The sequence below is a fragment of the Scardinius erythrophthalmus genome (assembly GCF_964197995.2).
Source record: "Scardinius erythrophthalmus genome assembly, chromosome: 23".
Classification (NCBI taxonomy): domain Eukaryota; kingdom Metazoa; phylum Chordata; class Actinopteri; order Cypriniformes; family Leuciscidae; genus Scardinius; species Scardinius erythrophthalmus.
In genome coordinates this window covers 7,623,388-7,638,817 of record NC_138243.1, presented here as the reverse complement: position 1 = coordinate 7,638,817, position 15,430 = coordinate 7,623,388, and the positions used below count along the sequence as shown (strand labels likewise).

General features: G+C 38.7%; 2 protein-coding genes across 3 annotated transcripts; one reads left to right on the top strand and one right to left on the bottom strand.

Moving 5' to 3' along the window:
- The first annotated feature begins 38 nt into the window (after positions 1-38).
- pum3 (pumilio RNA-binding family member 3) lies at positions 39-10,053 on the top strand. 2 transcript variants are annotated; one of them, XM_081355175.1, is made up of 18 exons: positions 39-863; positions 1,051-1,247; positions 1,407-1,586; positions 1,702-1,840; positions 2,449-2,524; positions 2,606-2,699; positions 2,793-2,859; positions 3,057-3,231; positions 3,354-3,457; positions 4,817-4,895; positions 4,974-5,072; positions 5,168-5,221; positions 6,603-6,683; positions 6,798-6,940; positions 7,049-7,271; positions 8,748-8,835; positions 9,010-9,100; positions 9,814-10,053. In XM_081355175.1, exons 2-18 carry the CDS (start codon positions 1,178-1,180, stop codon positions 9,938-9,940), a joined length of 1,890 nt encoding a protein of 629 aa, XP_081211301.1. In that variant the 5' UTR covers positions 39-863; positions 1,051-1,177; the 3' UTR covers positions 9,941-10,053. The 2 variants fall into 2 exon arrangements, with proteins under 2 accessions (XP_081211301.1, XP_081211302.1); XM_081355176.1 differs by having other exon boundaries at positions 856-940.
- Positions 10,054-11,344: 1,291 nt separating this feature from the next.
- kcnv2a (potassium channel, subfamily V, member 2a) lies at positions 11,345-13,387 on the bottom strand (the record flags this gene model as incomplete). Its single annotated transcript, XM_081354255.1, has 2 exons — positions 11,345-11,587; positions 12,077-13,387. 2 exons carry the CDS (start codon positions 13,385-13,387, stop codon positions 11,345-11,347), a joined length of 1,554 nt encoding a protein of 517 aa, XP_081210381.1.
- Between the last annotated feature and the right edge of the window lie 2,043 nt (positions 13,388-15,430).

Here is a 15,430-nt window from a genome sequence, read left to right as displayed (position 1 = left end):
ATTGACATATATATTCATTATAATAATAAAGCTTCAGAGATGCACAACTCTACCAGCAGAGAGCTCTCGTGATTGGATTTTCTCAGCAGATTTTCTCTCGTGTTTTTGCTGCAGCATCTTTTTTTCTCCATAATTATGATTTTATAAATGCACGACACGTACATTATTTATATATGATTCTTAACACAACCACCAGTGAGAGGCGATTATAAATATTATAATATTTTGAAATTACAAATATTTTGCTCTTGGTGTATTTCATGTCATGTGATGTCATGTTGGCAGAGTTTTGGCTGAACTCTTATGTTGATTTATTTCTTAATTCATCTTTTTTTACATTCAATTTTAATGTTTACAGTTGATTTTTTAAGAAACAAATTTGCATTCATGTTTTAATTAGCAATTTTAATACCAAATTAATTCAATGTGTTTACGGCATTTTTTTATTGGACAGGTGCAGGCTGTTAATGATAATAAATAAAGATATTAATGGTACACTATGTAACTTTTGGCGCTCTAGTGGTTAAAGGTCATCATTTACTCACTCGCATGTTGTTCGAAACCTGCATGTTTTTATTTCTTCTATTGAACACAAAAGAATATATTGTAGGAGAATCAGACATCCTTTTGCTATTTTACAATTTTGCCTTATTGCAAAAACCTTAAACTATTTTATAACAACTTTAAATATCCAAATATTCTAAACGGTATTTTTAAATAAATTATTAAACGATCTTTTAAACAAATATGCCAGTGACTTTTAAGTTGTCCTGTTACGCTGCGACAGACTGTCGCAAACGGGCTCCCAGTTCCTTGCGACGCTGGAAATCAGATGCCGTAAAGTGATTTGTCTGTACACATGGGTGAGTAGGAAAACGTGTCTCGTCGTTTTATTAAAGAACAACGAAATTGCCTCTCAGTTAAGACGAGAACTGGTCCAGTATGTAAATATATATGTAACATTTATTAGACTACTTGCCTGTCATTATTTTTAGGTTATTGTATAAGCCACTACAGAAACTTAAATTGCCACTGTTTGATTCTTTACAGGGTGTCGTTCAGACACAGGAGATTCTCTATTGTATCGTGATTAAAATTCATGCATTCCAGCTTCCAGAATAAAACACAATTGTAAAACCAGTAATCAGACAATTTAATCAACCGTTCCCAGTCCAGAATGGAGGCTAAACCGAGAAAGAAGTCTTTCACGCCCAGAGACGGCAAGAAAACACCATTCAAGCCGAAAGGTAACCTCTTTTACATTCTTATTTTTTATATTATGCTGTAAGATCTCCACCTATTCTTAATTATCAGTTTTGCAGTGTTGTTGTAAAGAATCCAGACCACAGCTTATGCTCAGGCTTATATGCTTACAATGCATTAATGTCAGTGTTTTCCTTCATTAGGTAAAACTGGAGGAAAACCACAAGGCAAACGGCCATTCAAACCTTACAACACAGACAAAGCAAAGAGCTTTAAAAAAACAGGGGCAGATGGAGGACCAAAGACATTCAAAGGAAAACCAACAGGTGGAAAGTTCGCAAAGAAGAGGAAATACCCTGGAGATGGAGGCAAACCGGAGGAAGGTACACATGTCAAAATATGTCCTGGAGTGTCTTACCCGGGAGCCGCTGTAATAGTGTGTTGTGAACTGATGTGATTTTTGGTGTAAATTAATCAACAGAACGTTTTCTTTCAAAGGCTCTGAAGGGAAGAAACCTAAATGGGATGAATTCAAACAGAAAAAGAAAGATTTGAAACAGAATCGTCAACAGAACGAGAGAAAGGACAGCTACCAGATTGTAAACCGAGCCAAACAAGTGTGGGAAATTGTAAGACGGTGAGTGCTAATGTTTATTACATGCAAGGATTTTGTTTATGGGTTTTCCTTCAGTCATGGGCATTTAATAAAATAAATGATTTAACAATAACAACAAGCTGTCATAAAACACTTTTCAGTTTTCACACTCAGTTTAATTGTCTACTAGAAATGTCAAACAATAGATATACATACATCACAGTCTTTTTCAACTCATCTCAAATCAGTTCATTCTGTGGCGAATCAATTGTGTTTATCCTAATACATGCAATCAATGCGGCTAAAAATATTGTTCGCATATAACATTTATCATCTCAAGTATGTTTTGTTTGCTCTGGGTTTCTCCTTGCTAACCAAGTACACTAACTTTTGGGGGGAAAAAATGGACAAAATTGATGTAAATAGTTTTGACATTAAATATTGAAATGGCCCGTGTATGGTTCTCTTTGTATAGATTGTCTTTAGTAGTAAAGTATTATAATATGCATATTATTCCAAGAAACTTTTAATTTCAAGAATGTGACCTTCATAAAACCAAAAGCAGCTCATTTTAATAAATCTCAAGAACCTGGGAGATAAGTGCAAAAGCTGAAGAAACGCTCATATCTGTGTGTTTTGTGGAAGTACAGGAAAGACTGTGACAAGCAAAAGAGGGAAAAACTGATGAAAGAACTACAGGATCTTGTGAAGGGAAAAATTAAAACCGTAAGTAAAGACTCTTCTTTGCGCTGAATTACTGTATTTCTTAAACTGTGAAACATTATTTTGTGGTTGTGTTTTTGCTAGATTGCGTTTGCTCACGATTCCACACGAGTGCTTCAGTGTTTTATTCAGTTTGGCAGTGAGAGCCAGAGGCAAGAGGTCTTTGAGGAGCTCAAAGGTCGGTCTTGTCGTCAGTGTAATGAACTGCGTGTGTTTATGTGAAGTGATCGTCTCTCATCGCCCTTCTCTACCCTGATATTTCACTTTCTAGAGCACATTGTGGAGTTGAGTAAATCGAAATACGCCAGAAACATTGTGAAGAAGTTTCTAATGTATGGGTAAGTCACATCCATTTCTCATCAATCTCTTTAACGGTTGGTTTCAGAGAAAGCCAATAATGACGCAGTTACTTGAAAAACAACATTGTATGAATTGCATCCTTTAAGTGTTTGCTATGATTGGCTCGGTTCAGAATGACGTTTTAATGATGCATTCAACCAAGAATGGTTTGGTAATGCACTCTTTTGGGGTGCAGGAGTAAGCAGCAGGTGGGGGAAGTGATGCTGGCTTTTAAGGGGAAGGTCAGACAGATGCTCAGGCACTCCGAGGCGTCTTCAGTAGTCGAGTACGCTTACAACGATAAGGCCATCCTCTCCCAGAGACTCATGCTCACTGAGGAACTCTATGGAAACGTATTCCAAGTCTGCAAGGTTCGTGTGCTCTCAGCTGCCGGATAAGAGACCTAGAAGCTTTATGTAAACCGAAAGATAAGTGTGTTTGTTGTCCATAAAAATGGTGATCACATTTGCTTTTCTTTTCTTTTTTTTGCCAGTCCCCAATTTGTCCTACGTTAGAGAAGGTTTTGGAAGCAAATCCAGAGAAAATGGAGAGCATCATGGATGAAATGAAGCAGATCCTCACGCCAATGGCACAGAAGTGAGTTATTCTTAAAGCTGACATATAGGGATGGGAATCTCTAGGCACCTCACGATTCAGATTACGATGCTAAAACGATTATCGATGCATCTGTGTGTGTGTGTGAGACTACTTGGTACTTTTAAAGCAAAGTATTTATAATGACTCATAAAGAATTTACTTCCAACATCTTTTATTAATAAAACAAATGGAAGTGATTTGGCAAGTCAACTGTAAGGTTACATTTGCCAGCATATGTCACAAGAACCAACAGGAAAATAAATGTGTGCCTGTACTAGCAGCAAACTTGTAGTCAATGAATACAAACATCAGCATATTCTGAATCTCTAACATTTAATAATAGACTTCTAACCAACATCCTCATGTTATGTGCAGTGAGCAGTATAATCCTTCAGACAAAAAAAATAAACATTTAGCTGTAGCAAATTCACAAACGGCTTTCATACAAAAATATAGAATGATGCACCAGCAGCTCTCACACAAAAATAATGCTTGTGGACTTATTCTGAATATTTAGTAACATACAAAGCTGCTCTTATATAATATACACAAATAAATAATAAAGAGTCCAAGACTTGTGACTTGAAATTGTTGCTGTATACCACAATCAAAAACAGATTATACAAAAAAAGTTAATGAACATCTGCAGAGAGCAGAGTCAAAATGTAACTCTTTGTGACTGGCGTTGCACTGATACACACTGTGACTGTGGAGGATCCTACGTGTAACGTACAGATAACGGATCTGTTTCCAGCATATTGATGTAAAAGCAAAACAATACAGAAAGCAGCTCTCATACAAAAATACAAAATAGGCCACAATGAAATTATGCCATTTTCCATACGTCAGCTTTTAACGAATAGGGTGCCGTTCGGTTTTCGCGCTCAGCCATCATGCGTCTGTTATGCGTATGCCACAGACTGTCCAGGAACTGTGCGTCCGCACTTCAGGGTTCCCGCCTTTTGCGTTCCGTCAATATCACATTATTAGAAAAAAAAAAAAACATTTAGAAAATAGATTTTTGACATTTGTAAATCGATTCAGAATCGTCCATCTCCGCATCGCGATGCATCTAAGAATCAAAATTCCCCCCCACTCCTAATGCGCAGTATGACCAAAATATAATAATTATAATAAAGCTGAAATATAAAAATAAAAGGCAATTCAAAATATAGTATAGTATTTTAATAATATAACCCTGATGTTTCAAAAACCTGTTGTCAATTTTATTACAGTTTATTTTCAGAGTTTATTTATTACAGATGTTTATCATCATACTGCCCATTCCTTCTGGCATGTGGTGATAGAGTCTTGGTACTTTATTTCTGAGTGAATTAATGCATTGCGTTCCCTCTACAGGGAGGCCGTCATTAAACATTCATTGGTCCACAAAGTTTTTCTGGACTTCTTTGAGCACGCTCCCGCCAAACAGAGAACGGTGAGTGTTGTGCCCAGTTTGACTGCTGATGTTACCGTCTGCTGTCTGTACTGATGTCTGTTGTGGGCTGTCCTTCAGGAGATGATCGAGGCCATCAGAGAAGCGGTCGTGTACATGGCACACACTCACGATGGAGCCAGAGTGACCATGCACTGTTTATGGCACGGCACACCTAAGGTTAGCACTCCTTTACACTCTCCAAATGACACTCTTCATGATTGCTGGCGTTTGCTTTTAGTCTGACATGGTTTTGTCTCTGCTCTTTCTTTCAGGACCGCAAAGTTATAGTAAAAACAATGAAATCATACATTACAAAGTTTGCCATGGTAAGCTGCCTTTCTAATCTGTGCAATCTATGAATGGGTGAATCTCACAGAAAACATATTTCACTCTAAATCCATATATATACAGTCCTGGTCAGAATTATTGGGATCCTTGGTAAATATGACCAAAGAAGCCTGTGAAAACACATCTGCATGGTGAATCCTTTTGACCTTTCACACAAAAAGTACACAATCTAATTTTTCATGGAAGTGAAACCAGTAAAAGTGGGGGAAAAATCAAATTATGAAATTTCTTTTCTCCAATACACATTGGCCACAATTAATGGCACTTTGATTCAGTACCTCTTGCAACCTCCTTTCCCCAAGATAACAGCTCTGAGTCTTCTCCTATAATGCCTGATGAGTTTGGAGAACACCTGATGAGATCAGAGATCATTCCTCCATACAGAATCTCTCCAGATCCTTCAGATTCCCAGATCCATGTTGGCGCTTCTCCTCTTCAGTTCAGCCCACCCATTTTCTACAGGGTTTGGGTCAGGGGACTGGGACGGTCATGGCTGAAGCTTCTGTGTTGATGTTTGTTTTGATCATTGTCCTGATGGAAGATCCAACCACGGCCCATTATGAGATTTCTAGCAGAGGTGGTCAGGTTTGGATTTTTTATCTGTTGGTATTTGCTAGAATCCATGATACCATGCATCTGAACAAGAAGTCCAGGACCTCCAGAAAAAAAACAGGCCCACAACATTAAAGATCCAGCAGTGTATTTAACCGTGGGCATGTTCACACATCAGAACTATGTTCTTTGGTTTTACTCCTTGTGATGGATGATTAAGGGAATTTGGCCTTCGTGTTTCCTCATATTTATACTCCTGTTAAAGAAGTCATGGCTGAATTGGATAATGTCATGTTCCTAGTCACCCTGTTGTGCTAAAAAATGTAAATGTGTATCTTATGTGTATGACTTTCTGGGGTGCCAAATTAAGTGTGGCCACTTGGGTGGGTGCCAAAAGTGTTTTTATTTTTATTTTTTCCCACTTTCATTTGTTTTACTTCAATGAAAGGTTAGATTTTTGTGATTTGTTTTAAATTAAATGTTAAAAGGATTAACCATGCAGATTTATTTTCACACACATCTATATAATAGTGAGAGTGTGTGTTTGTGTATTTTTAAATTTGTGGAATTTATTTCAACTACAAAAAATGAGGGAAATAGTTTACCCAAAATAGTGTTAAGACAAAATTGGCGTTGTTTTCTTTAAGAAAATTATCATTTCTGTTTTCATTTGATTTTCATGGGGGAAAGTTGACCTAGACACATTAATAACAAACCTCAAATAATTTGTTATTTTAATAATTTTAATTTGTTATTTATTCCATTAAATGTTTCACGGAAGTAAAAATGAGTTTTATTTATTTTCAGGGTGAATATGCTCATCTTGTCTTATTGGCTGTATTCGACTGCATTGACGACACCAAGTTGGTTAAACAAATTATCATCTCAGTAAGTCTTTAGTTAGATGTTTCTTTATTGGCAGTTTTTCTGTTGTTGTTTTTTTTTTTCTCCAGTATTTGGATGACTTAATATTTCTTATAACATGTCTTATTTTGCTCTCAGGAAATGCTTAGTTCCTTATCTGACATAATCAGCAATAAACATGGTAAAAAAGTGCTGCTTTACCTCCTGAGCCCAAGAGACCCCGCACACCTCTTACCCGAGATCATTCAGGTGCTTGAGAAGGGTGACGGCAATGCACACAGGTATGGCGTATGAGAAAATGTCCACTTTTCTATGAATGTGCATGCCATTTGGATGGATGAAGAAATGCTCCACTCAAACGCTGAAGCATTTTGTGTCTGGTCTTCCAGTAAGAAGGATGTAGCGATCCGGAGGAAGGAGCTGCTGGAAGCCGTGTCCCCTCCTCTGCTGGAGCACCTGTGTGAGAACGCCCAGGCTATGGTGATGGATAAAGCCAGCTGTGTGGCTGTGAGTGACATCCTGGGGGCCGCCATCGGAGATCTCCGGCCTGCCATGGAGGCGGTGGCGGCTCTGGCGGCCGGGCCCCTCGTACCAGGTGGAGAAGACGGCCAGGTAACTCATCTACAGGTTTCAGCCTCAGATATTTGCAGTGCTGTCAGTAATACCAGTATTAGTATGTGATGTTGTTTTCACTGCAGAGGCAAATGCTCTATTATTGGCATTGAAGTTTATTGAGATTTCTTCGCAAAAGGGTTTTTTAATAATAACTGATTCAAAGTCATGTCTTGAAGCATTGGAATCTTTAAAAACTGATCACCCATCTTCACTACTGTGAAGATTTGAATCAAATTGTCATCTCTCGAATTAAAGAATTGTAATATTATTTTCTGCTGGGTTCCTGGCCATTGGGGAATCTCTGGTAATGAGCAAGCAGACAGTGCTGTTAAAGAAGCTTTATCTACAGAACCAGTTAAATGCTTTCACAGATCTGAGACCGGTCAGTGCTTAAAGGGATACTTCACCGACTAGCATTAAGCTTTGTATCAGTAGAAACCCGGTAGTATTTTTGAATGACTGTGCTTCCCTCCCTCATGTCCCCCTGAGACGAGAGATTTCGGTATTGTGTGTCTGGGAAAAAACCTCAGATGACGCAAAAAACGTCATTTTGCGTCATCTGAGGCTTTTTTGTCCAGAGGCGAGAGACTCCAGCCAGTAGGAGGAGCTCATCCCGCATGTCTTCAACCCGCCCATAGGGGGATCTCACGATAAAATGGCGTCTTTTCAGTTTCGAGTCAGCTAGCTTCCTAGTTGTATAATTTCTTCCGATACTGCCCTCTGTAACCGGTAGGCGTGGCTTGGGAGTGTCCTCGTAGAGCAGCGAAGCAAGTGCATTCTGGGAGTTGTTGTCTTTCATCCACATGAGCCAAAAAAAAATTTCTGTCTTTTCTCAGTCTAGAAGGCACCAACTTCTAAAATAATTTCACAATTCTACTACATAAATGACCCAATTTAAATACACACTCATCTTTCCAGTGGTGAAATATCCCTTTAAACAACAATACTACATGAAATAAATTGATGTTGGGAAAAACATTTTTTTCGATATAAATAATCGCTGGGATCAAATCATTTACTCACGATGCCGGATAGGACACTCAAGACTCGCATATAATTTTTTACCATCAAGAGAAAATTCACCAAAGTGTTCATCTTGTTAGAATCCACTGTCCATTAAACATATTTTGCTGGACTGTAATACTTCTACGCCTTTGAGAAAATAGTTTTTTTCTGTTGATGCTTTTGAAAAGGTTTGTAACCAAGTAAATCCAGACTTAGTCTTAAGGTTAAAAAATAATATATATATTTTTTTTATCTCAAATAGACATCTTAAGTTAAATTTTTTTCATAACTATACCTGGCTCTCGCCATGAACATATGGAGTGCACTGCAGTTTTAAGGAGAAAATACTAAGCAATGGTGTTGACTTATGCATTTGTACATTGTTTGTCTTAAAGCACATTAAAAACACCACATATAAGCAGCATTAAAAGCTTTAAGTTAATGGTTTGATATTTGTGTTTCCTGCAGCTGCATATGGCAGAACACCCCGCTGGTCACCTGGTGTTGAAATGGTTGATCGAGCAGGACGCTAAGATGAAGGAGGCAGAGAGAGAGGGCAAGTACAAAATGTTAAACCCTGACACATTTATTTTCATGATACTTCAGGGTTTCCTTTTCTATTTTAAAAGGTCACTTTGCTCTGTGTAAGCCTGCTAATAAAAACAAAGTGAGCAGTTTTACATGAAAACACAAGTTTTACTGTCCTCTCCTGGCTTATTTTTGTCCACAGAGCGTTTTTCCAGGATTCTTCTGGAGAAGGTGGAGTTGGAGGACCTCAAGACGTGGGCTTCAGTCAACCGTGGTGCCATTGTTCTTTGTTGGTAAGTTTATGGCTGCCACAAATGAACAGAACTAGAAATAACAAAATGCCTTCCTTTTTGTGTACTCTAGTAAATTGCTTTCGGATTGGTGGACGTAAAGAATAGCACAGCAGCCTTTGTTGTTGGAGCGTTAAATACGCTGAATATACTCCCAGAAGAACATGCCTGTACATTCATTCATGTTTAAAGCCTCTGCTTCACAAAGCCTCAAAGTGCTTATCCTATGACATCACAAGCTCACCATCGCAGCAAATTTGCTGCTTTTCCATCATACTGTCGATTATTAGCTGGAGGAATTGCCCACAGTTCGCTTTGGGTTAAGCACATCTTCCACAGTGCTGCTTCATTATACCATGCTGTTGTCTGTATGCTAATAAAGGGCTAAACTGTGGCTCGCAGCTGCAAACCCTTGAGTTACACCCCGCAAAGGATTATGGTTTTTTTCCACTCCCCGTCTCAGCCTCAGTCTTTGTGCATGACCTCTTATAATCTCCCTAAGACTTTAAGCAGCGAGAGATTTGTTTCTTTATATTCTCAGCCTAGACTCTGTTTATTCTGATGTCACTTCTTTTTTCCACCAATCAAATTTCACAAATTTGAAGCCCATGCTGCATACAGAGAAGCACTTAATCTATGAATGGATCTTTGCGTTGGTTGGTTGCATTTGATTCAAGTTTCAGCTGCTTTATTTGGTTTTGTTTGTGTTTCCACAGCCTTCTTCACAGTGCAGATGAAAGTGTTGCTGAAGAAGTGAGAGCTATGCTGAAATCCATCCTTCCTAAACTGCAGAAGATCCAGAACTGTAAAGGAGTTGAGGTTCTGCTGGAAAAACTGGCCTAAAAGAGGTTGATGTCCCAAATCAATGTTATTTTGTTTTTTCTTTCTTCTGGATTTTTTAATTGTGAATTTATATGCTGATGTATGTAAATATAAAATACACAAGAATACCCGGACCTGTTTTTGAGTTATTTATTTATTATTCTTTTTAATGTCTAATCTTGTGAAACAAATCCCCCACCCCAAAATATATATTTATACATCATAATTATATTTATTGTAGTAAATTGAATATATGCTGTTTAAAAAAAAAGATTCTGTCAAGACAAGGGGATTATATCACTTTCCAATTTCAGGAAGAAATGTTTAATTGGCATGAAAATCACAATGGTCATATAAATGTGCTTTTATTTTGTGCCAAGTAAAATTCTTTTTGTTTTTTGGGGATGAAATGTGACTCGGATATTTCTATGAGAGATTAATTTGTTATATATAAAAACATCCGAAGTCTTCATACATATATATGGTAGCTTTGAGGATGGAGACATGCAGGCTTGAAAATTAATTTTGTTTCCCTGCTCTACTTCCATCTGTCCTTGGGACTTCAATGATCCCCAAGGATTAATCTTTCAAGGATTATCAATGCTTGCATGAGCATGCTTTTCAGATTTAATTACATTCTAGTTGTCTGCATTCTTATAGACGTCACAATGGCCACCCTTTATTAAGTCAACAAGTTTTTGTAATTGTAAGTCACATACAGTGCCAAGCTGTTGTAATGAGGATGTCAGCTCTGAATTCATTTTAACAGGTTAACCTCTGGAAATTGGCTTCAAGTCATGAAATAGCCCTGCCAATACGGCAGTTAACCTCATAGGTGATCTTTTTCCAATCTGCCCAGCTCAGAGTGCTTCCAGAGGAAACCAGTTGATATAAATCGGCTTTTCTTGATTGACACTAAATGCCTATACAAGATTGTAAAAAGTACTGATGATGAGCTTGTGCTTGGCCAGATGTTAAAACCTTCAACTGATTATTTGAAGCAGTGTTTGTCTACACTGGATTATTTGTGACATACATTGCCTTTAGCCCATATAAAAATATATTGACACTTTTTTTTCTCACTATTACTTATGGCACAGTAAAAATCAAATGTTTTTAACAGTTGATATGACAAATAAATTGGTGTTCCAAGAAGAGTTTTTATTAAACTCCATTATAACCTGTAAGAGTTGTCGAAATGCAGTGATTCAGCATTAAAAAATCTTTAAAGTGCTGCTTATGTGTAGTACAAAAGATGTTCAATATAAATGTATCCCAGCAGCACAAACAACTTGGTTACTATACAGTTAGGAGGAAGTTGTTTGAAGACAGTTACTTGGGGGTTCTGGTTGTTTTGAATTTTTTGTTGTCCATGAGTTAAAAATCAATCCGTGAAAAAAAAAAAGTAGGTCAGTGCATCGCACCCTAAAAACAATCTGTGAATGTCTTTGCAGCCCTTTTCACAAACCTCACTTTCCCACGATTCTTTACAGTGGAGGTGTATTCATAGGCTTTCAGCTTTGCATAGTAGTCAGAGAATTTATTAAACAGGATGGAGATTGGCATGCCGTTGAGAATTATTCCAAACGAGATGCACGCAAATGCAAAAATCCTGCCCAGAGCGGTCTCTGGAAACATGTCGCCATAGCCCACAGTGGAGATGCTCACCTGTGGAATAAATGGACGAGGAATACTTCAGTGTGCAGCAAAATGACAAATGATCTTTTTAGATTTAAAAAAAATCAGTCACGAATTCTCAAAACGCCAGAAATGTCATTAGAGTTAAATAGAACTAGAGTTAAGAAGAGCAGTTGTAAATTATGCAGAGTGAGGAAGCAACACATTGATGTCAGGCAAAGTAGTTCCACTTGGGCTTAACACAACTGAGAGGAAGCATTTAATAGTCTTGCTCTGTCAGTTCTCTACACAAAAAAATATTATGACATTACCATGTTTTTTGGACGTGTACCATGGATATACCATCATAATGATAGAAGTATTTTGGTGCACTATGTACATCCCATTGTATATGGATAATGTCAGGACCACGATATATATTAAAGTATCTTTGCATTATCACCTAATCCCATCCCTTTACCATGATACAACCCCAGTACTTTTTATACCAGGCATAAACCTGAAAAAACATGTACTTACAGCTGCCCACCACCATGCATGTGGAATGCTGGTGAAGTTTGTGTGATGCACATCATGCTCTACGGTATAAACCATGGCAGAGAAGGTGAAAATTCCCATCGCAATGAAGAGGAAAAGACAGCCCACTTGTTGGTAACATTGCCGGAGCGTGAAGCCGAAGGCTCGAAGTCCAGTAGAGTGACGCGCCAGTTTTAGGATACGAAATATTCTCATGAGTCGCATGATGCGGAGAACTTGCCCCACTTTACCAACCCGTCCTACAGTCTCAATATCGCTACCATGTCTACCATAGTCGTCACTCTCAAAACTCTCTAAGAGCATCTGAAGATATAATGGAAGGATTGCAATCAGGTCCACAGCATTCAGCACGCTCTTTGTAAAGTGTGTGAGGTCAGGTGTGGACACAAGCCGGAGAATATATTCCATGGTAAAAAATGCAATGCAGAGCATCTCCACATACTCACAGTAGGTCTTCCCACTCAGGTGGCTGGTGGTCATCTTCTGCATTTCCTCTACCGTATTGAGAGTCATAGCCACGAGTGATACCAGCACGAAGAAACTGGATGCTACTGCCATGAGCTTGGCTGTGACCGATGAGAAGGGCTTCTCCATCAAGTTCCAAATGAGGAAACGTGTATGACCAAAAGCCATATCCTGAAACAGGTCCTCATGTTCCTCAGTTTCCACCTCTGCCTCAAGTTCTCTTTGCACCTTCAGCTGTTCGTTGAGTTCATCTTGCCGTTCCTCGAATGAAATGCGGCAGCAGCGATGAGTGTTCTTGATACGAACGCCCCAGTAGTTGATCTCCTCCAAGAAATTGCGTGGGCACAATTCATCCTTAATCCAGAGAACTCCAGTCCTATAGAAGTTGAATATGCTGTGGAAGATGTCTGGATCCCTGTCAAAGAAAAACTCATTGTTCTGGACAATGTAATCATCACAGAGGTCAAGTTTCCTGTTGTGGTCCGTATACGTTGCAAGACGGCCGATTCTTGTTTTGGGATATTTTGCTGCTACCCTGTAAGAGATCTGGTAGACCTTCCCTCCTACGTTGATGTTGAGCATGTAGTTCTTAGTCGGAGAGGACAGTTTACTAGGGGTGGACATCAGTCTCTCCTCTTCGTCGTCTTCATACTCTGCGTAGATGTCATAAATATCCTTACTTAATTCCTGCATCGAATTCCATGGTTTCACCCAGTTTTGCTGGCCGAAAGGAAGCTCGGAGTCCTCTGGATCCTTGGGAGCAGGGACTGTGACCCCAAGTTTATAGTTGGGGAAAAGGCTTTGCCTCCTGCCTTTAAGCTTGATCATGGTGCCAGCGTCCTCTCAGCTTGGCAGATGCACAGGTTACTGGAGGTGGAGAGGCATTAGATGGCTCTAATACCTCTGTGCTGCTTCCCGCAGTTGCTCAGGGGTCTGACTCAGACTAATGTTGCTGACAGAGAGGATATGAGTGCTTAAAGGTTTAAATACTATGATCCTCTTCCAGACTTTCTCTACCAACCGTGATGTCTTTCGTTTGCCGTACATTTACCAATCTCCAACCGAATATGAGGATATTGTAGCTTGTAAACTACAGCAGTAGAGGTTATCTTTTGACATACCCTGCACCAGGCAGAGCTCTGGAATATGGATGAGACCACATTCTATCCATCTCCTTCTTCTGAATCATTGAGAAGTGTTCACATCTGACTGAACATCCCAAAAACTTAAAGTAACCACAAAATCAAAATTTCATTAAAACAATAAGAATAGTCCGTGTTTATTATAAATGATTTATCTGTGCGCATAATTTTTTTTAATTCCTGAAATAACTTTTTAATAACTTCCCCTCCCTCTAGCAGAGACATCTCTTCTCTTCTCTGATGACGTGTTTACCGGCATGATGGCGGGACAACATGTCACTCACATGAGATCGCAGCAATAGCAAACAACAGTCCAATGATCCAATCAATTCCAGATGATCAAAATCCAACAGCGTTCGTGTTCGAGAAGCTGTTTCACTCAGAACTACGGTGAACGTGATTTCACCAAGTACAACATGTTCCTGGATCAACATCTTTGTTGATCCTGGAAGAACGTTCCAATCAACCAATCAGATTTCAGGGACAAGTTTACAATTTGTGTCAAGTTTAGGCTTACAACCAGGGTTTGGTGCTTCTGCATCAGTGTTATTCACCTATCATTTCCCTCTGATTTTTAGGGATAACTTATGGGTAGGGTTAGGTTTAGGGGTAGGGATAGGGTTAGGACTACATTTTTGGACAGGAATGTTGTTCCAGGATCAACAAAATATGTTGACCCAGGAACATGTCTTGCTTGGCAAAATCATGGTGACCCAGAACTACCATGAACCTGATTTCACCAAGAGCATCATGTTCCTGGCTCAACATCTTTGTTCATCCCGGAACAACATTCCAATCAACCAGTCAGATTTGTGGGATAAAGTTTGAGTTTGTCAAGTTTAGGCTGACAGCCAGGATTAGGTACTTCTTCATCAGTGTTGTTCCCCCATCATTTCTCTCTAATTTTAGGGATGATATATGGGTCGGGTTAGAACTATGTGTTCGGACAGAAATGTTCCAGGATCACAGGCAAAATCAGTGACCCAGAAATATGACACAATTGGAGAAAGACTATCGCAACTTCCCTTTTCATACAGTCTTTAACGTCATCAAGCCTTCCCAAGAACGACATGATTTAACAATTTATCTTCTCTCTCACTTCCCACCAAAAGACATGAAGCTAATTTTAATGCTGGTATGACAAAATAAAAAGCAAATATACACATTAAGTCAAGCACACACTGTATTATTTTTTTTACTATTATTGTTTGTTTACACTGTATAAAATGATCCCAGTGAGATCTTGGGTAAAGCCCAAGTGCGACATCAACTTATTTTGTGTCAGACTCCACAATACACATCACAGCCAACACTCTGGTCCCAACAACCGGACACTTCTTTGGAGCTTAATGTTTAGCACGAAGGCAGTTAATTACTGTAGTGAAAATAACATTACGCATTTAAAGACTACGGAGTGCCTTAGATGAGAAATCTTTTACAAACGTGAAATGGCTCTCAGACAGCAAAATTGTAATGTGAACCCAGCTGTAATTGAGGTTATATCTACACATTTCATTATGCTTGTGCTGCCACTGCAAATATAAAGTTATAAATATCAGTTAGCATCATCTTTAATTTAATGAGTTCACCAGTAATTGTCACACTGATGGTAATTATGTGATGAGTGCATATAAATGCTATCATTCTGCATTATTATATAACATTATGTGCAGCGACCAGAATTTGAGTCTGGATCAGATCCTGGCCTGTCTAACCTAATCTAGTCTCA